Here is a 21714-nt window from a genome sequence, read left to right as displayed (position 1 = left end):
AAAAAAAATGAAAAATGAGAAAAAGCATATTAAGACACTGGATTCAAGTATGAACTTCGAAAACATAAATTCTAAATACAAATTGAAACTCTAGGATCTGGATTTTAGATTATAATGAGATGCCAGACATAAGCTTAACAAGTGAATTGCAATTATGCATTACATTTATAATCAGACAAGATTTTTCAGGTGCAGACGTCCATATTTTTTGAAATCCGGACTTTCATTAACGGAAGGCGGTCACTATAACCTGATAACATAATACCATACAAAGTTTTGGCAATGGAACTCACCAGGGAAGTTCTTGAAAAAAGAGATTAACATTTTGTAATCATATTTCTATCTGATATCGTGCGAGAAGCCGGCGGATGATTCGTAGTTCTGTACAAGAAGTAACTACATTGGAGAGAAGGCTTGAATTACTTCCATGTTCATATAATGAGATCATCCATGAATGGTATGGTCTATGCAAGCTTTGTGGCTGCAAGAGCCAACAGGAGTGACAAAGTCCATATGGGAAGAATCCATTTAATCAACAGCATCAGAATTCCTTTTCCTGCAAATTAAACACACCAACATTAAATCATATACTTTTAACATATCTCATAATATGAATAAAAAAGAGTATGGTAAAAAAATTTTAGCCTTTTGTCTGTCATATATGTAAATCTAATAAAGAATCTAGGGTAATTTTTTTTTGAAGATCTTCAATACAATTAACTTTTGTAAATGGAAACAAGGCAAATGAAGTTGTCAGGAAGTAGAAATTCTCCTCTCCAAAAAATAGCTTCTCCTAAACTAAGCAACCTTCAATTGTCACGCTCATGAATCCCTGTTAAAAGGATATGCATTCACTAGTTTGTCTCCAACAAACGTTGCCAGCAAACAGGGACAATCCGTGATTACATCAAAGACTTCACAAACTTGATATTGGAGATCCCTGAGATGTCCAACAAAGACTAGCAATTCAAATTTAAAGATGGACTACAATCGTAGGTGAAAAAGGAACTGAGGCGTCGAGGAGTACATGATGTTGCCACAACCATAGCGATTGAGGAAAGCTTAATAGATTATAACAACCAAAGAGAGCCCACTAGCAAACCCAAAGATAAGAAAGGCAACTTTGCTAAAGGTGCGGGAGACAGAAGGCAAACCAAAGAAAACAATTGGGATGCCCGCCAGGACACTACCTCATCCAAGGGCAGGGACAAAGACAAACATTAGGACAAAAGCTCCTTAGAGGCACTCAACAAGGTGTGGTTTGTTGGAGCTTTTGTCCCAACGTTTGCCTTTGGAGGTCTCTTCCGTGGCGCCTACAGCCCAAAAGTACTAGTCTAGTTCCCACAAGAACTTGTCAACTTCTTGCACCTTGCGGGAGCCACCAAAGCTTTTAGGCTTTGGAACATCAATCCTCTGAACTTTAATGGTGTTGCTACCGAGTCTTGCAACCATGGCGCACTTGCGTCGCACTAAATTAGTGCTATTGATTTTGGTCTGGAACACATGACATGTTTTGGCGAGTTCACCCATGAAATCGTCATGGATTTTCCCCATTTTAGTCCTCAACAACTCCTCCAGTTGGACCATCATGACCTTCACAACAATATGGATTTCGGTAACCTTCGTTTCTAGATCATCCATCCAATGATCTAGCTCATTCAACTGTGCTCACCCTTTCTTCTACACGAGACAAACGTAAGTCAAAACTGGAAATAAGGTCTTTAGACTTACCTCGCGGCTTTGAGAGGTTGGTGTCAACTTTCTCCTGACGAACATGTTCTCGGGGATTTTCAGTTTCAGACGTCTTGGATCCCTTTGCTCCACCGACAGTATCCTTTGCCATTGTGTATCAACCAAGACTCTAATACCACTTGTCACATACTTAATTCTTTGGCTAAGTTCCGTATGGCCTTAAACTCATACAAACTCAAGGACTAACAGTAATGAAAATGAGCAGGATGAGAGTATAGAGAAAATTGTAAACTCTGTTGCTAGAAATTTTGGGTCCTACACATTATGCATTTACACAAAGTGGAGCGCCATATTTATAGGCAAAACCTCCTAAGGAAATGTCTATATACATTGAATACTTCATGTCTAAGTTTCCTAAATTAGTTGGTAATGAGCAAATCTTGAAATGGATGAAGCATGAGATGGCTGCTTTTTAGCAATGAAATTTCATAGCCATGAAGTTTCCTTGGCCATGAAGCTCCTTGGCCATAAAACTCTTTAACCATAAAGTTCCTTAGCAATGAAGCTCCTTAGCCCTGAAGTTCTCTTAGCAAGGAAGTTTACTTAGTGGTGAAGGAGTTAATAACCTCCTTGAAGCTTTCTTACAAATGAAGAAACTACTTAACAACTTCTAGGAAGTTGTTGTACGGATTGCCCACGACATCATGCAGGATGCTTGTGTCATCGAGCAGGCTCGTCGTGACACCTTGCTCTCTTGAAGACTGCCTACTATTGGCTTGGGATGCAAGATGGCATTGAAGGGTATGTACGAACGTGTCTTATTTACCAGTAAGACAAGGTAATGCAGCAGCAACCAGCAAGCTTGCTAGACCTGTTGCCCGTGTCCGAGAGACCATAGGAGAGTGTCTCAATGGACTTCATCACCTATTTGCAAAAGTCTGAAGGGTTCGAAAGCATTATAATCATAGTGGACAGGTTTAACAAATATGCTACCTTGATCCCCGCATACACAGATTGCACTTCAGAAGAAGCAGCTAGGTTTTTCTTTCGCAACGTTGTCAAGCTATGGGGCATTCCAAGAAGCGTTGTTAGCGATCGTGATCCTTGGTTCACTGGGAGGTTTTGAAAGAGTTCTCAACTAGCTTCCACCCCCAAACTGGTGGCCAAATCGAGCGCATCAACGCACTGTTAGAGCTATATTTATGACACTATGTGAGTGCTAGCCAATGGGATTGGGCAAAACTTCTTGATATAGCCCAATTCTCATATAATTTGCAGTGGGGTGAGGCAACCAACAAGAGTCCCTTCGAGATCATCATGGGAAAATAACCAAACACACCTCTTTCCTTAGCCACATGCTATGATGGGAGGAGCCCCGCAGCATTCAGGTTGGCCAAATCATGGCACGAACCAGCGTAACCTACCCGTGCTACCCTATATAAAGCAATGAACAGAATGAAAAAGTACGCTGACAAGAAAAGAAAGCATGTTGATTTCAAGAAGGCGACCTTGTCCTTGTAAAGTTGTTGCCTCAACAATTCAAAACGCTAAGAAAGGTGTACAAATGTCTAGTGCGCAAGTATGAAGGCCCCTTTCCAATAATTCAGCGCATAGGCAAAGTTTTGTATAGACTCCAACTTCCTCTGAAATTGAAGATACATCCGACCTTCCATGTAAGCTTGCTAAAGCCATTCCAGGAAGACTCGGAGGAGCCATCCCGAGGAGTCTTGACCCGAGCACCAACAACCATTGCAACATCCTTTGACAAGGAGGTTGAAGAAATACTTGCCAATAGAGTCATTAGGCGACATGGCATGCCAAATTATCGGGAGTACTTCGTCAAATGGAAGGGACTGCCCGCTACCGAAGCCAATTGGGAGACCAAAGACTCATTATGACAATTCCAATTATCAATCTAGCGCTACAAGGATAATGTGACGAAGGCATCGCAGCAATAAGTGTGAGAGAGTGTCACAACCAACCTGCTTAACAACAGAAGCATCATGCATGACGTCGTGGGCAACCGGCATAATAACTTCTTAGAAGCTGTTAAGTAATTTCTTCATTAGTAAGAAAGCTTCAAAGAAGTTATTAACTCTTTCACCACTAAGTAAACTTTCTTGCTAAGAGAGCTTCAAGGCTAAAAAGCTTCCTTGCTAAGGAACTTCATGGTTAAAAGAGCTTCATCGCTAAGGAGCTTCATGGCCAAGGAAACTTCATAGCTAGGAAACTTCATTTCTAATGAGCAATTACCTTATGCTTCACCCATTTCAAGATTTGCTAATTGTCAACTAACTTAGGAAACTTAGGCATGAAGTATTAAATGTATATAGACAGTTCCTTTAAGAGGTTTTGCCAATAAATAGGGCACTTCACTTTGTAAATGTATAATGTGTAGGATCCAAAATTTCTAGCAATAGAGTTTATAATTTTCTCTATACTCCCTTCCTACTCATTTTCATTACTGCTAGTCCTTGTGTTTATGTGAATTTAAGGCTGCTTAACACCATCTCCTAGTGTTAAGGCCGCACGGAACTTAGCCAAAGAACTAAGTACGTGACACTTAGCAGTCTACTGAATTTTTCTAATTCTAATTCTAATTCACTAGAAAAATGTTGTCACATCAAGCCATTCGTAACAATGAAGACAAATTGCAAAATCCATCAGCACTTAAGCTTTCAAATCTTTAGCAAATGGTTCAACAATTTTGGGTTTTAGTTTATCCAAGTTGTAAACACTTACTCTTGAAACACAAAATTTAAGGCTTATATGTCATCTTGATCAAGAATAAAAGAAACTAAATCATGTTAAGAGCTCACTGAAAGATTGATGAAATAAGAGAAAAATCAACACTGGAGGATCGGAGGCGTTTCTCGGTGTGACTAGAAAACCACTCTCCAGTCTCACGAAGCTGCTTCTCAACAGGTCCTTCAAATACGCCACTAAGATCTGGCAAAATCCCATTAAATACTATCTTCTTCTGCTTCTCCGAGTCCCTATACACATTACAAAAGAGGAAAAAAAATCTTCAAAATTTAGCATCACTGGCAAAAAAAATGGACAAGTTTCACTCATTTATCATTAAAAAAGCGACATTAAAATCCAGAATTTTGAAACATAATAACAGTAAACAAAATTAGACTGTCACTTTTACATGATTCATCATGGTTCACAATTAACAGATTCATCCGGGTAATGTTACTGTTCCCAGTACCACAACAGATTCCTAATGATAAAAGGTTCAATATTAGCCGATAATGTTTCCAATACTACAGTACGAAATATCCTAAAGTTAAAAAAGTTCGATTTATTTACTGAAAAAAAAAGTTGCTTAACAAAAAAAAAAAAAAAAGAAACAAATGGAGAAAGACTTAAAGGAACTTGCCTGGGTTCATTGTCACGAAAAGTGCCAGCACCGATGGCTCGTTCAATCTCCATAAGTTGGAGCTGTTTCTGCTGCTGTGAGTTATTTTTTCTGGGGATTTTAGGTTTACGTGAAGGAGGGTTTGTGGGATGGTTGGTCTGAGGAGAAGTAGAAGAAGAGTTATTGGTAAGAGAAGCTAGAGTTGTGTAATGGCTGCTGGATAAGCAATACATGATGGAGTTCGAGGGTCTGGTTTCAGTTCAAGATAGGTTGAAGTAGAATAGATATTTTGGTATATATATGACAAAATTCATCCAATTCTTTTTTTTTTAATTTCATAATTCTGTTTATCGACTCCCATAAGTGTTAAAATTTACAAAATTTTATAATTTTCAATAAAAAAATGATATTAAAATTTTGTGTTCTTCTATTTACTGACAGTGATCCGAATTTAAAAAAGTTATATCAGAGAATAAGTGACTAACTCTATATATAAGTTCCTGTTTAGACTTTAAAAAAAATGGAGGATCAATAAATAAATAAATTGAATTAATCTTGTATTTTTTGTTTGATCCAAATTTTGTATTCCACCCATGAGAATTTTATGAAATTTGAAGAAAGATCCCAAAATATTTATAATGATTTTTAGAACTTCAAGAAAGGTTAATATTTATTATTAAAAATATTAATGAATTCATAAAAATGGTGTTACATAATGAAGCAAATGTGATTTACATAAATTCTACATTGTCTCAACATCAAGTATGTATTTTGTTTCATCAAATGGGCAAATTCCTCAACAACCGAAGTGCTCTTGTCCACTGTGGTCTCTGTGAAAGAACAATTCTCCTCAAAACTGGGACTGCACCAGCAGCTATAATGGCCGAGTGATTTTCACTGTGCATGCTCAGATTATACAGTATTGCTAAGCCTGCTTCAACAGCTCTTTCAGTCCCTTCTTCTATGAGCTTCACCAATGGAAATATTCCGCCCTCTGACGCAATGGCTCGAGTCGAATCTACCACCCCTTCGTATATTATTCTGTTCAGTTCTACAACTGCAGATTCCTGAGCTTCGGGCGAGAATGAGGATTTCATTTGCTCGATGAGTCTTGGGATTGTCTCATAAAGCGTTACCTCCATGTTGATTGGATTTTCGTAGTCGATGTTAGAACCGGACAGAGAGATTAATTTAACTAGACAGGAAGCAACCCAGTCTTTGTAGTGAAGAGGGATATCTGACTTAAGGATTCTGCGCAGCAGTTCAGTGAAATGAGAGGAGTCTATGGTTTGAGAAAACTGCTTGGAATCAAGCAATTTTGTCAGTAGCCGCGATGCAGCAGAGATTGTGAGACCAGCTTCTTCAATTTCAAGGGCATATTTTTCTGGTTGCTGAGCTTCAACATCAGACTCTAAATCTGCAGGAAATAACACACTTATTCATTTGAAACAGGTGCGAAGATAATACTATTCCACACCACTCGAGATAGCATTTAATCTAGGCTTCTAGAACTAAAACTCTCTATGTAGTGGCAAATGTAGGATTTACTCGAGCTACAAAAAAGTTTGCTTGCACAACATGGCAACTCGTATCTTCAGGGAACTAAAGGGTTAAACTCAGATGTGGAGGATTTACAATGCTGAGGAACCATCACTCCAATATTCAAGCTTATTGGAAATCGGTCAACAATAGTATTTAAATTCTAGCTACACTCAAATACAAGGCTAAATTTTATTATCACGAGGATCAAACCACATGCAAATATCTGAAGTTAACACCATGGATAGATTTTCTGGGTTCGCACTCAAGCTATGAAACCATGATGAGGAATTAGCAATCTCATAAGGCTTAAGTTTAAAAAAAGGATCCAAAATAGCATTCAAACTTAAACATACAGATATGAGATAATTAGTCTTTACAACATAGTGTTATTGTTCCTCATACCTTCCAAAACTTTTTGTTGGAAAATGGCATCCAGACCAGATTCAACATCCGCCGAAATGATTGTGTCCATGCTTGGGTCAATAATTGTCACAAACTCAAGGACAGAAGCTGCCTTCCTCTGTAAACTAGGGCAAGAGGTCTTCAGAATGTCAACCAGGCGACTGATGAAGACAGAGTCCAACACTTCTTTCATATAACTGGTTTACAAGATTATCAGCACCAAACTTTCACCATTTTTTCATCACTAAACTACCAAGTTACATGAATAAATCACATGTCAAACTAAAAATACACTTTCAAGCACGCATGCACACTAAAAGTTTGGTAAAAAAATGACATCCAATCAAAAGCTTGCACAAAGCTAATTTTTACAAAAAGAGATCTAAACATGAACCTAGATCTAGGTATTTCTTTCCTAACCCCATAGCCTAACCAAATTAAACAGATATTACGGCTGGAATTTCTTAAAAGAGTCAGTTGGAGTTATCCCATCCCCAAGCTGGTGATGAGTAGGTCAAGTCCAGGTTAGGCCTACCTGAATTGCACTCAGATAGCAAAATTTGTTATATATCTGTACAGTTCTAATATTTTTTATAATGTTATTGAGTTTGTACATAGGTTGGGTTGGCCAAATAATGAATGAGGTCGAATTCAGGAGGGGCAGCTTAGTTGATCCAGCTGAAACCAACCCAAACTCTATCAAAGGTTAGCTCTAGTACATCCGTAAACTAGAGTTTCAATCCTTTCCCTACAATAGAGCACTGAAACAATTGTTAACCCAAAGGAAAATGTATTCTGCAGAAATTTCAATTTACATTTTTTTGTCTCTGATAGGTGAGCATTGGTCATAGGGAACTCAAAATTTTGTTGATAAACCATTGATTTTGTTTGTAAGATAAAAAGTACATTTATACTAAACTAATCCTAATACTACTAGAACAAGAAATAAGAAAATCCTAATACTACTATTACAAGGAATTATAAAATAAGAAAACAAAAATTAACCTTCCTAATTTAACTAAAATCCTAAAATAACTAAACTTGCAAAAATAAAATCCTAACTAAAATTAGAAAATCTAATAACAAAAAGGAAAATAAAAACTAATCTTAATTTAGGAAAATTTGTCCTACATCATACTCCCCCTCTAAAAAAACTTGTCCTCGAGTTTTGCAATCTGACAGGTAATACTTGAAGTAGAGAAGTAAGTCATCCGTTGGAGCAAACAAATACCCTACGTCATCGATCTTCCTTGGAGAATTGTCTTGCACCACAATCTTCAAGTCGATGTTTCACCCTCTTGATCCTCTACTTGATGTATACTTCTTGTTGAATGTAGTCTTCTGACTCTTCTTGCTCAATCTACTCCTCTAGGACAAATTGCTCTTGCTCAATCTTCTTTAATTATATCTTCTCTTTCAAATGCTCAACTTCAACATGTTTATCTTTAATTTGAATTTCTTGTTCTTCAACCACTTTATTATGATTTTGGTGAACTATTTCAAACATTTTTTCTTCAATGCTCAAATCATGAACTACGTCAAAAACCGCTTCAAAGATTATCTAAGAATTTTTTTCTCCTTCCGTTGGTGTACCATCAATGTAATACTCAAGATGTCAAAGGTATGTTCCAACTCTAAGTAGTCATTTAGATGTTAAAAAACATAAAATATAACTAAAGGCAAAATAGTCAATTTATTTGGAATGGTATGAATCAATTATCCATAAAAAGGTATTAGGGGCAAAATAGTCATTTTGCCTATGGATAAACATTGCAAAAAGTCAAGAATGAGTATGCTTAATTGTATTTAATTAAATAATAATTATTTTTAGAGCCAAAAGACCAAATTGCCCTTATATGAGAAATTAAGGACTTATGAATTTAATAATTAAAATAATTGGACCAATAAGGTGATTACATGTTATAAGGGAAATGACCATGAGAAGTCAACAAATTTTGGCCATAAATTTCGACCAAGAGAGGAGAATGAACAATTTTTCATCAACCTCTCACAATTTCTATCAAATACTAAGATTAGTGGAATTTGAGAGAAGTTGTGAGAGGTTGAAGAAAAATGATTCATTCTCCTCTCTTGGTCGAAATTTATGGCCAAAATTTATTGAATTATCATGTTCATCTTCCTTATAACATGTAATCACCTTATTGGCCCAACTATTTTAATTATTAAACTCACAAGTCCTTAATTTCTCATATAGGAGCAATTAAGTCTTTTGACACTAAACATAATTATTACTTAATTAATGCCATTAAATGCAATTAAGTCTACTTATCCTTGATTTTTTGCAATGCTTATCCATAGGCAAAATGACAATTTTACCCCTAATACCTTTTTATGGAAATTGATTCATACCGTTTCAAATGAATTGACTATTTTGCCCTTAATTATATTTTATGTTTTTTAACATAAAATTAACATCTAAATGACTATTTAGAGTTGGAAATATACTTTTGACATCTTGGGTATTACATTTTCTCCCCCTTATAATAATTTCGTTCCCGAAATTATAAAAACAACTTCGTGTATCTACTTTTCCTATCTTGCTCCACTTCCCAAGTAGCTTATTCTATCTTGTGATTCCTCCAAAACACTTTTACAAGTGAAATTTGCTTGTTTCTGAGTTCTTTTATTTTTCTATCAAGGATCTGAACTGAGCATTCCTCATAAACCAAATCATCCTATAATTCCACTTCTTCTGTCTGAAGCACATGTGAAGGATCACTAACATACTTACGCAGCAACAAAACATGGAAGATGTTATAGACTCTTTCCATACTCACTGGCAACACAAGTCTATAAGCCACTTTGCCTACCCTTTAATCTAAAAGATTATTTAGAGTTGGGAACATACCTTTGACATCTCAAGTATTACAAGCAACTTCTTGATTAGGTTCTAATTTAAAAGTCATAGATGAGAGATTCTTTAGGAACTCTTGATTTGAAATTGGGTTAGAAATACGACAAGGTGGTTTTGGTTGTGACTCTTTTTGCATGACTAACTTGTTGTAGTTTGGGTAGTATGGAAGATTGGGTGGCTAATAAAACTTTTGATGATATTCTTGTGGTAAAAATAGGGTGGTTGATAAAACTTTTGATGATATTCCTGTGGTAAGAACTTTTCTATTAATAATTTCTTCAATTTAGACCATATTCTTATTGGCCTTTTTCCCATCTACTTCTATTATACTCCACATGTTTCCACCAATCATATGCTTAGCTTTCTAATAAAAGACATGTTTAACGTGCTTTTCTTTCGGAATATTCACCAAGTGTTCTTCCACTTCCTTTAACCAATTAAGAAAATCTTCCACATGCAAATTACCATTGAAATAAAGAAGATCAATATTTACCTTACGACAAGTAGAACTTTGATCATAACTTAGGTGTGGATTCTGAGTGCATTTTCATAAGCATGCATGACATATTTTGGGTCTAAACAAGTGAGTTGTTTCATAGATTTGATCATGTGTCAACGAGGCCGACTACGCACTCAACCTGTAAGGGAAAATAATCGATCCTCAGGGTTAAGGGAGGATTAGGAAAAGAGGATCGAGGGGGAAGCTTTTATGGCCCATGTAGGGGGACCGTAAATGGAAGGGTCAGAAGGGAAGCAAGAGATAGAACAGGGGATTCATTCCCCTAATAGTGAGTATGGGATAGCGCGAACCATTGAGGGATTGGCCCAATCGTTTACTTGAGCTACTCGTAGTCGGACAGCGAACAATTCAAGGAAGTAGAATACCATAAAAAAGTGTAGGAAGCTTGAGGATGGCCTTAGGAAGAGAATCATAATAGCAATGGTTAGATACTCCTACTCAGATTTTGTTTGGCTGGTAGAATCTGCCATGAGGGTAGAGCGGAGTGTAGTTAGGAAAGAAGGGGAGGAATCGTGTACAGAGGCGTGAAAGTAGTTTCTCTAGTACATCTAGTAGCTGGAGCTCTAGGGCCAGCGGGAGGTAAGGGAAATTTAATGGCCAAAGGTCAGGCAATAGAGCTTTTAGTGGGAACAAAAGATGTTGTGTGACAAATATGGCAGATACCATGAAGGGTAATGTTGAAGCAGAGCTCCAGTCTGTTATCAGTGTGGACAACATGGACATATTAAGAGAGAGAGTGCCCCAATTTGTCTCAAAGTGGGAGTGTATCTCAGAAGGTTGTCCAGTAAGGCACCCAGGGAGTAAGTAGTCGTGTTGAGGGACAATAGAGGTCCCAACCTAGGGAAGAACCCACTACGTGCAATAAAGGAAAGACTAGTACGAGTCGTGGCAGCAAAGGTAGACAAAAAGAATCGAGATAACTTTATAATCAGGCTGAGTAATTACCATGACCCAATAAGAGGCCTAGGCCACATTAGAGGAGGAAGTACCCCAGAAGGAATGTCAAGCGTACCTAGCACCAATAAAGTTAAGGGGATTGAAGATTCAGCTGCAAGATGTGGTGACTATGTACTAAAGAGAGATTGTAGAGTTTGACTCAAAGTGTTTATTATGCTAACTAGTAGAAGTGAACATCATAGTGGCACAATGGAAGCGTGGTGGGCCCATAACCCACGATCCCCAGGACCATCCCTTGGGTAGAGATTCAATGGAATACTCATACGAAAGAGGAAGCAACCTAGGAGTGCAAAAAGGATATACAGGCATAATACCCAGAGTTACTCTAATCAAGTGTTTAAATTTCAAGGACGAAATTCTTTAAGGGGGAAAGATTGTAATACCACATATTTTATGGGATTTTTATTAAAATATATTTTTGATTTTCGAGGGATAAGTGTAAAATTTTGGAACTTTGGAGGGAGTAGAGTGTAATAGCTAAAAACAAGTAAGGACTAAAGTGAAATTTGCCAGATATTTTTTTTAATAGTGACAAATTTTAAAAGAGGTAGAATCGGGAAGAAGATAAAAAAATGAGAAAAGAGAAGAGAAGAATAAAAGAAAAAGAGAAGAGAAGGAAGGGAAGTTCTGCCGAGAAGAAGAAAGAGAGAGGGAGAGTCTTCTTTGTCTTCCTTTGATCATTTCTGTGTGAAGAATTGAGAGAGTGAAAAGCAAAATTTGAGTGAAGAGAAAAAGAAGAAGAATTGGTGAAGTGAATGAAATAGTATTGCATTTAAAATTCATGGTTTGTTATTGCATTTGTTTTTTGGCTTTAAGTGTGTGCTGTACATATATATAGATATGTGTGTGTGTGTGTGTGTTGTTTGGGGATTGTTGATTGAAATTCCAGCAAAAAATGTGGAAGGGCTAGTTTGATTGTGTATTGTGCTGGAGTTAGGGGGTGGGAAAAAGAAGTGTTGAAGATGGGTTTTGATGTTAGGGTTATTGAAACCTTATTTGGTGGAATTGTGTTTTGGTTGTTTTAAATGAGTTATCGTATGCATGTACATATGTATTAGGATTTGATGAAGGGAAGTGTTGTGGAATGAGATGAGTATTGAAATGGTTAAGTTGAGAGAAACCCAAAAATTTTGGTTTGCCTTGGCGAAGAAGCACTGGATTTTGGGCCGTAAGAATGAATGAATATAGGATTTAGGTTTGCATCTTGATTAGGTTGCAAGAAGAAAAATGAAGCCCATTTATATTGGGCTATTGGGTTTATTGTTGAGGTGGGCCGACTGTTATTATTAAGGTCTAATTGATTTTTTGGGCTATTGGGTTTTATTTGAGAAATTGATGAGTTTAATTATATTGGTGAGCTAATTGAATTGGTGGGTTTAATTGTTTAAGTGGGTTGACCTATAATTAATAAGGCCCAATTACTTGGTTTAAATAATTAGATTCATTAAGGAATTAGTGGGTTAACATATTAAGGAGTTTGAGTATTTTACTTTGGGTCTGCTGGAATTGGGCTATAGATATAGCCTAATTACGTGTTAGAGGTATTGAGTTTTATGATTAAATTGTTGGGCTTGATTTGTTTTGGTGGGCATAAGGGTTAGGTTTCCTTGTTTTGGGTTAGCGAATTGATTGTTATTGGTGGAAGGATTCCCATGGGGTAGATTGTCATTTATGCGAATAGTGAAGCACAAGCAGGGGGTTAATTATAAGGATTTAGAATATACAGGAGTTTCACCGTAAGGGTTTAAAAAGACAAGCAGTTGATAGTAAGGATTTAAAAGTGTAGGGGTTTGACTCAATGATTCAATGGTTTAGAGAGTTGACTGTAAGGATCTGAAATGTTTGGGACAAAATAAATGAATGAAAAATGTAAGGGGTAAATTGATATTTTAAATTACGTATTTCTGGATGTTGCACTCGCTTTTGCATACTAGCGTTATTAAGAACTATATGAAACCCATATTCGAATTACTTGCATGAAAACATGTAATATCATTGAAGCTTGGGAAATTCGAAGGTGTGAGTGTGGAAGCCTTATTTCGGATTTTAACCATCGTTTTAGTACTCGTCCCCTTCCAGACATCAACTAGTACTTATATTTGACCTCATGCGCCAATGAGATGTCCTGTAATACTGAACAATGACGACCCTATACCATCCTATCAAGACAGGACGAGCGTCTGACGAGCTTCAAACAAGATTACACTGATTGGGTATTGGCTTGGGTGGGATTTGACGATACCACACTAAGCAGCTTTGTCCTGAGTGGATTATGATTCCCTAAGGATAGACCTTGGGTGGGATTTGACGATACTACACCAAGCGAATATTGGTCGAGTGGATTTTGAAATCGAGGATAGACCTTTGCTGGGATTTGAAAGTACTACACCAGGCGGATATTGGCCTGAGTGGATTATGACAACCCGAGGATAGACCTTGGGTGGGATTTGACAGGATGACACCAGGTAGGTATTGGCCTAAGTAGGATCTGATTAGCCTCATGTGTGCATTGAGATGACCAGTACTATTGAACGATGATGACTCTATACCATCCTACCGGGACAGGATGGGGCGCCTGACAAGCTCCAGGCGAGATTACACCTAACAAGTATTGGTTTGGATGGGATTTGATGATAATTACACCAAGCAGGTATTGACCTAGATGAGTTGAGATTATTTGGGTGGGTATTGGTCCTTTATTTCGCCAAGCGGGTATTGACCAAGGTGAATTGAGATTATTTGGGCAGGTATTGGCCTTTTATTACACCAGGCGAGTATTTGCCTAAGTGGGTTCGAGATCATTGGGGTGGGTATTGGCCCAAGATAGCTCCCTAGGCGGGTATTGGCCTAATCTGATCAACTAATTTGTTTGTCTATATTAGGAATTGAAAATCGAGATGTATGATGTAGGTCCCTGGGTACTAAAGTGATGGTTATAGTGGCTGCATTAACTGAATGAGTAGAATTTGTGGATACCCAGCGAGTATAGGCTGGGGTGGAATTTGTGAATACCCAACGGGTATAGGCTGAGGCGAAATATATAAAAAACTTTATTTCGAATTGTAACCACCGTTTTAGGATGGTAAAGAGTCGTCATCGTTCGGTAGTATAGGTTAGCTCATCACGTGCATGAGGTCAAATATAAGTATTAGCTAATGTCTGGAGGGGGATGGGTACTAAAACGATGGTTACAGTCCAAAATAAAGTTTCTATAATAACACCTCTGAATTTCCCAAGCTCCAATGACATTACATGTTTTCATACAAGTAATTCGAATATGGGTGCTATATAGTTCTTAACAATGCCAACATGTAAAAAAGAGTGTAACGTCCCAAAATACGTACATGTAAAATATCAATTTACCCCTTACATTTTTCATTCATTTAATTAAGTCCCAAACATTTTGGATCCTTAAGTCAACCTCCTAAACTATTGAATCCTTGAGTCAAACCCCTTCACTTTTAAATCCTTACGATCAACTATTTGCCTTTTTAAACCCTTACAGTCAAACCTTTGTATATTCTAAATCCTTACAATTAACCTCCAGCCTGTGCTTCAATATTCGCAGAAATGATAATCTACCACTTGGTTATCCTTCCACCAATTACAATCAATTACTAACCCAAAAAACAACAAAAAAAAAAAAAAAAGCCTAGGCCTTATACCCACCAAAGTAACTCAAGTCCAACAATTTAACTATAAAACTCAATACCTCTAACACATAATTGGGCCATATCTATAGCCCAATTCCAACAGGCCTAAAGTAAGATACTCCAACTCCTTAACATGCCAGCTACCAATTCTTTAATAAATCTAATTATCCAAATCAAATAATTGGGTCTCATTATTTATAGTTCAGCCCACTTAAATAATTAAATCCACCAATTCAATTAGCCCATCAATATAATTAAACCCATCAATTTCTTAAATAAAACCCAACAGTCCAAACAACTAACTGGACCTTAATAATAACAGTCGACGCACCTCAACAATAAACCCAACAGCCCAATATAAATGGGCTTCATTCTTCTTCTCACAACCCAATCAAGATGCAAACCCAAGTCCTATATTCATCAATTCTTATGGCCCAAAATCTAGCGCTTCTTCGCCACCGCGGCAAAGTTTTCCCCAGAAAATTCCCAACCATTCCAAAACTCTTTTGCCGCAACAAAGCTTTTTCTTCGCCGCAACACGATTGCGATTTCACCCAAATTTCTGGGTTTCTCTCAACTTAACCATTTCAATACTTATCTCCTCATTCTATAACATTTTCCCTCATCAAATTTACCCCAATACATATGTACATGCATACGATAACTCATTTATAACAACCAAAACACAATTCCACCAAATAAGGTTTCAATAACCCCAACTTTTTTTTCCAACCTCCCAACTCTAACACAATACACAATCAAACCAGCCCTCCCACATTTTTTTGTTTAGTGGAATTACAATAAAAAATCTCCAAACAATACACACACACATACCACAAATGTATGTATGTATATATCACACAATTAAAGCTAAAAACAAATGCAATAACAAACTATGAATTTTAAATGCAATACTATTCCACTCAACTCACCAATTCTTCTTCTTTTCCTCTTCACTCAAATTTTGCTTTTTACTCTCTCAATTCTTCACACAAAAATGGTGAAAAGAAGGCACAAAGAAAACTCTCCCTCTCTTTTTCTTCTTCTCGGCCAAACTTCCCTTCCTTCTTTTCTCCTTTTTCTTCTCTTCTCTCTCTTTTCTTTTCTCTTTTTTTTTTTTTTTTCCTTCTTCCCGATCCTTCCTCTTTTAAAATCTATTACTATTCAAAAAAAATATCTGACAAATTTCACTTTAGTCCTCATTTGTTTCGGTTGTTACACTCTACTCCCTCCAAAGTTTCAAAGTCTTTTAAATTCTAATGAAAATCCCATAAAATATGGAGTATTACAGCTTTGCTTAGAACCTTGTTGATAATGGTTATTTGCAAAAGCTCTTCGATTGAAATCAAGAATCCATCTCGTTGACAGTGGACAATGAGCACGAGCCTCATCTGCTTTTCTATGTTTTCGTTCTAAATTCTTGTTGCCGCTAGTCTCTAATGCATCCAACCTATGAAGTATTGATTGTAGTAGATCCCGAATGATATCCCTAACATCTTGCGTTGTTATGGTCCTCATCATTTACTCATTGCTAGAAAGATGGTCGCTATCTCGATTATTAGGCGATTGACAAAACGGAAACACAAAAAAGGATTAAAAAAAAAAAAAGCTAACACGTAGCTTTCTTAGGGATGTTGAATCCAAGACAAAGAATCCCATAAGGGAACTCAATTTTATTGATAAACCATTGATTTTGTTGTAGGATAACAAGCCTATTTATACAAAACTAATCCTAATACAATAGAACAAAAACAAAAAAAAAAAAAAAAAAAAAAAAATTCCCTAATACTACTAGTACAAGGAATTATATAATAAGAAAACAAGACTTAACTAAAATCCAAAAATAACTAAACTTACAAATACAAAATCCTAATTAAAATTAGAAAATCTAATAATAAAAAGGAAAATAAAAACTAGTCCTAATTTAGGAAAATATGTCCTACATGGCTACATCAGCTATGAGAAGATATTGCATCCTGTTGCATTACAAGCAAGCATGACTTTTGCCAGACCATCTAGACAAAACAATCAAACTTGGCATTACCTAGACGAGGAGATCCATTATGAAAATGTATGATTTTGCTTGCTTTATATTGTGTTTTCATCTCACACAGGGTAAGCAAAATTCAAAGTAACAAATGATAAGAATCAGCGTAATAGCACATAACAATGGAAAAAGAAAGGAACCAAAAGCAGGAGATGGGAAAAAAAAACCTTGTATTGGTTTCTGATGATGGTATCTCAGCTGTGGTTCCAGATCCTGTAGAAGCATCGAATCCCTTTCTCGATCCATTAACCAGTCCATCATAAAACTGGGATGCATCAACATACTAGGTAAGTCAGCAGAACACTAAAAGCATTTATAATTTTCTGCATGAAAGTGCCAACTAACCTTTGATTTCAATTCTTTACTCGGGTTTATGATACGACCAAGTATATTCAAGGTCTGCATTGCAGCAAAAATTCACATCATCATCAACACAAAATCAGAATTCTTATTCAGAAATTTCTGAGCCAACCAAAATAACGATAAGACCTTTTCCATCAAGCTTTCAGAGATGTCTGAGTGCTTTAGAGTATTAACCAAAGGATCAATAACACCTTCAGCTTCAATAATCTGGCAAACACCATGACTGCATCAAGAAAGTGAAGAAAATATTAATTTTGAACTATGATACGTCAAGCATGTAAAAGATAATAATTATTTAGGCCTTATTAACATATGAAGATAAACTCATAACAAGATGCAGAAGTGGAGTAAAGCATATATGTTAGACACAGATTTAAGGAAAAAATCTTAATACAGAAGGCATTTCCAACATGCAAAAATGGAAAAAACAAGAAGCTAGATGTTGTATCACTGTCAATGCCCAAGGTGGTATCCATCACTGTCACATGACTGTACAACAGATATCAAGATTGGCAACTTCACAAAAAAATGTTGAGAGTCAAGCCTTTTGACATCATTCACCCAAGGAACCTCCTTTAGGAAGAATAGCATTAGCACTAGGAAACCTTATTTGTTTAGCTTGTTCATGACAGATGGACCAACAGCAAGTGCAGGAACTAGAAACACCTCTCTCTCTCTCTCTCACACACACTCTAAGGCTGAGAGAAAAATCTTGCACCAGCAACTTAGAATAGAATAAAAAGTGCTAATTCACTACTCTGACACAAGAATTTTGAGACAAGCACAGGTGCCCCTTCATTGACTGGCAAGTAAATTACTGATTCAACAACCAACTAACGCTTTTTAATAAAATAAAAACAAAAATGACTACTGTCCTGCTTTCTTATAAGAACTCATTTGAAATTAAAAATGTTTAGCTAGCAAGATCAAGTTTGGCACTTAGGACAGAGAATTAAAGAAAGGAAAATTCAAATACCTGACAGACAGTCTCTCCAAAGCACATGTTGCAGCCAATCTGACAGCATCATTATTATGGTCTAAAAGCCCAACCAAAAGCTTGATAGCCCCAGCTTCCTTAAATGACACCCGTATATGTTCATTAATAGATGCATCCGCAATTGACTCTGCAGCTCTTGATATGGCTGCCTCATCTTCAAGTCCAAGTATTAAAACTAGTCGAGCCACACCATCCATCAATGGCAGAAGTGTTACCCGCTGGCCAGTAGGCAAATCAGATTGAGGTTTCCTTTCATCTTCCAACTCTATAGCCCCAATACGAGCAAGAAATTGTTGTTTTGCCCGTCCAACCACAGCATTCATCTTGGCTTCCTCTATGTCCACATTCTTTTCACTAACATTTAATCCAAGGAGTAGTTCATTGGCACCATACCTGGAAGGGCCTTGTGAAGTCCGCTCAATCTCAGTACCATCTGGTAAACTAGGCCATGAATACAAACCAGGTCTGAAGGACTTATATGCAGCTGAACCAATCATGGGGACAGGAACCAGATCTTCCTCTATAATAAGAATTCTATAATATTCATCCTTAGCAAGTTCAATCAGTGCATTCCTTGCTTCCTTTCGTATGACTTTGGATCCTTCCACATCAGTTTTTAAGAGCTTTGCCTGCAGGAAGTATCCAACATAATTGGCCTATATTGTTACAATTAAAATTTCAAAATAGAAACATTCCAAGATGTCAATTGAAACTTTCTCTACAAACAGATCCCAACTGAATCTGCTGCAGTAAACAGATTCACTTTTCAAAACAAAACCGATTGTAAAGATGCATATCCTTAAAAGTCTAGAAAACAAATCTACACACATTCAATTTCCACAAGGTGTCCAAATATGCCACAACTGTATACTTTACATATTTCACAGCTAGATGGAATCCAATCCAAAATGAAGATATTAATCAACAAAAATCATACCAAATAAGAAGGATGCTGTTATCGATTCATGAATCCAACCTCTGTTGTTCCTTTGGTTTGTTGTCATTATTTTATTTTTCACAAATATAAAATGCTTTTGCTTTGCTTATGTTGACAGAATATAAACATCATTAAAGTGTGAAGCACCAAATGAATAAAGAGTTTGATTTAACTTCTGAAATCAATCAATACTGTCAACCGAATAAAACATCATCTTACCAGTTTGGGAATAACACCTGCTTCAACCATTATGTTGTGATTAGAGCGGCTTAATGCCAGATTTGCCAAAACCCCTCCAGCCGCTTCCTTTACATTAATGTCCTCATCTTCCAGGGATTTAATAAGTAATGGCAAAATATCAGAATTTGCAATTTTCAATCTAAGCTTCTCATCAACAGATAAGTTCCACAAAGTACATATACTCTGCTCCTTCACCTGCAGAAATAAGTTCACAATATGCCTCAATTTTCCACAACAAAGAAATATGAGAGAGAAATTCCAATGGCGGGATACCTATCCTATACCTCAGCAGTCAAAGAAGATTGACTCAGCAATCCAGTAATCTCTTCTATAGCTCCACTTTCTGCTACAGAATCTCTATATGAATTGACTGAAGATATTGATCGTAAAAGGCCTGCAGCTGCTTCACATGTAGCACTAGATTCTGACTTAAGAAGGTTAATGGTGAGATTTATACAGCCACTGAACTGCATGATAGCATCAATGCACTTCTTTCCACCTAGCGAGTATTTCCATAGTGCCACTATTGCTTGTTCTCTGTCGAGTGGATCATTGTCCAGACCAAGCATCCGGACAAACAAGGCAACATAACTGTCACCAAAAGTAGAAGAGCTATTTTTTATTTCCTTAGTATCCTGAAATCAAAGTGACAAGCTGCATCATTATGTAGCTTGAACTAATGAACAAGTGTCATCCTTATATGCAAACCAATGTCAATAAAAGCAAAAAATACTTCATATTGCAAAAGCCCAAACAACTTAGGGTTGAAAAATGCTCCAAATAGTACTTTAAAAATAAAAATAAAAATCCTTAAGACCAAATGGCATTATGTTAATATCTTTTGGAATCTTGCTCAAAAACTTTGGCCTATAGAAAGAGAAAAATTATCTAGTATGAACTTGTGGTCAGCGGTGAGAACAAGAATCCATGGCAACAGTATCAATATTGAAAATCACTACCAATTCAGCTAGGCGGTCTAATCTGCAGTCAGCAAGTCATTACAGCACGATTCTAGGCACACACACACACAAAAAAAAAAAAAAAATATATGTTGCAGGAACTACAGCTGACAATGGAGCATCAAAAAAGTCTATCTAGATTCTCAAAATAACCAACATGAGAATTCATACAACTATAAATTGATTTCAAAGAATTCTAAACCTTTCTTCAAGCATGGCCACTTGATGTTCAGTACGCTATTTACATTCCGTCTTTAATTCATAACCCCTGATGAGGACTCAAAATTTTCATAATAGCTCCACATACAATCTACTAAATAAGTTGTTTCCCAAAAGAAAAGGAACAATTGAATGCACAGGACTTGTAAACACTTCTCTATATGAACAACACAAGCAAGTAAGACCACCAAACTTAATTTCCAAACCATATTCCTACAAATTCAATATCGTCGGCGAGTCAGTCAGACGCTTCACTAAAATTATAATCAAATTTTATGACAACCTGCATCAAACTTCTTATAATACTAGCCAAACTTATAACGTGAAAACGTAAAACTTGCAATATCAAAGATAAAACCAATAATAATACTAATAAATAATAAATAAATATACTAAACACGAAGAACCCATTATTACCATAAACAATCTCAATCAACATTTACAAGAATTTCGAAGTAACCGATATTCCCATATTAAAAATGAGAATAATTAAAAGAAAAAAGATATAGAGAGACTTACAACAGAAGAAGAGAGTTGAGAATTTGAATCAGAGGCACCATCACCACCACCACTACTACAACAACAACTGAAGCTTGATAAAAGTGTAGGGAGAGACGAAGGTTTGGGCTTAAAGATAAATAAAACATGGGGGCCAAAGTGAAAAGATGAAAAGGTTTTGGAGTTTCTTCTGATTCTAGGCATTGTTTTAATGGAGGAGGTGGCGTTAACTCTACCCACATCCACATTCCAATACTGAGGCTTCAACTTCATGCTGAAGTTGAAATGAGTTGCTGGGAGTGCTGAACCCAACATTTTCTGGTCTTTCAAATGCTCAAAAAATGGGAATTGTAAAGGTTTTGAAAGAGGGTTTTAATGGCGAAATTTTTCGTCTTTTGCAGGGACACTGGTTGGGAACTTGGCAGTCGGAATTTACTAGATTTTTGAGA

The 21714-nt window shown here is 36.6% G+C and overlaps 2 protein-coding genes across 2 annotated transcripts; both read right to left on the bottom strand.

Moving 5' to 3' along the window:
* Positions 1–72: 72 nt before the first annotated feature.
* Positions 73–5326, bottom strand: LOC116133459 (probable NAD(P)H dehydrogenase subunit CRR3, chloroplastic). The gene is given in 3 exon segments (XM_031419164.1): positions 73–556; positions 4546–4688; positions 5078–5326. Coding segments are annotated over 3 exon segments (480 nt in total). The 5' UTR covers positions 5290–5326; the 3' UTR covers positions 73–431.
* Positions 5327–5835: 509 nt separating this feature from the next.
* Positions 5836–21714, bottom strand: LOC116133458. Its single transcript, XM_031419163.1, has 9 exons — positions 21287–21714; positions 19874–20224; positions 19569–19784; positions 18392–19041; positions 17542–17638; positions 17398–17451; positions 17220–17317; positions 7001–7197; positions 5836–6473 (listed from the first exon to the last, which is right to left on the bottom strand). Exons 1-9 carry the CDS (start codon positions 21578–21580, stop codon positions 5836–5838), a joined length of 2595 nt encoding a protein of 864 aa, XP_031275023.1. The 5' UTR covers positions 21581–21714.

This window comes from Pistacia vera, unplaced genomic scaffold, assembly GCF_008641045.1.
Source record: "Pistacia vera cultivar Batoury unplaced genomic scaffold, PisVer_v2 Contig27, whole genome shotgun sequence".
Classification (NCBI taxonomy): domain Eukaryota; kingdom Viridiplantae; phylum Streptophyta; class Magnoliopsida; order Sapindales; family Anacardiaceae; genus Pistacia; species Pistacia vera.
The sequence above is the reverse complement of the archived record's forward strand: the minus strand, read 5'-3'. Positions and strand labels throughout refer to the sequence as shown.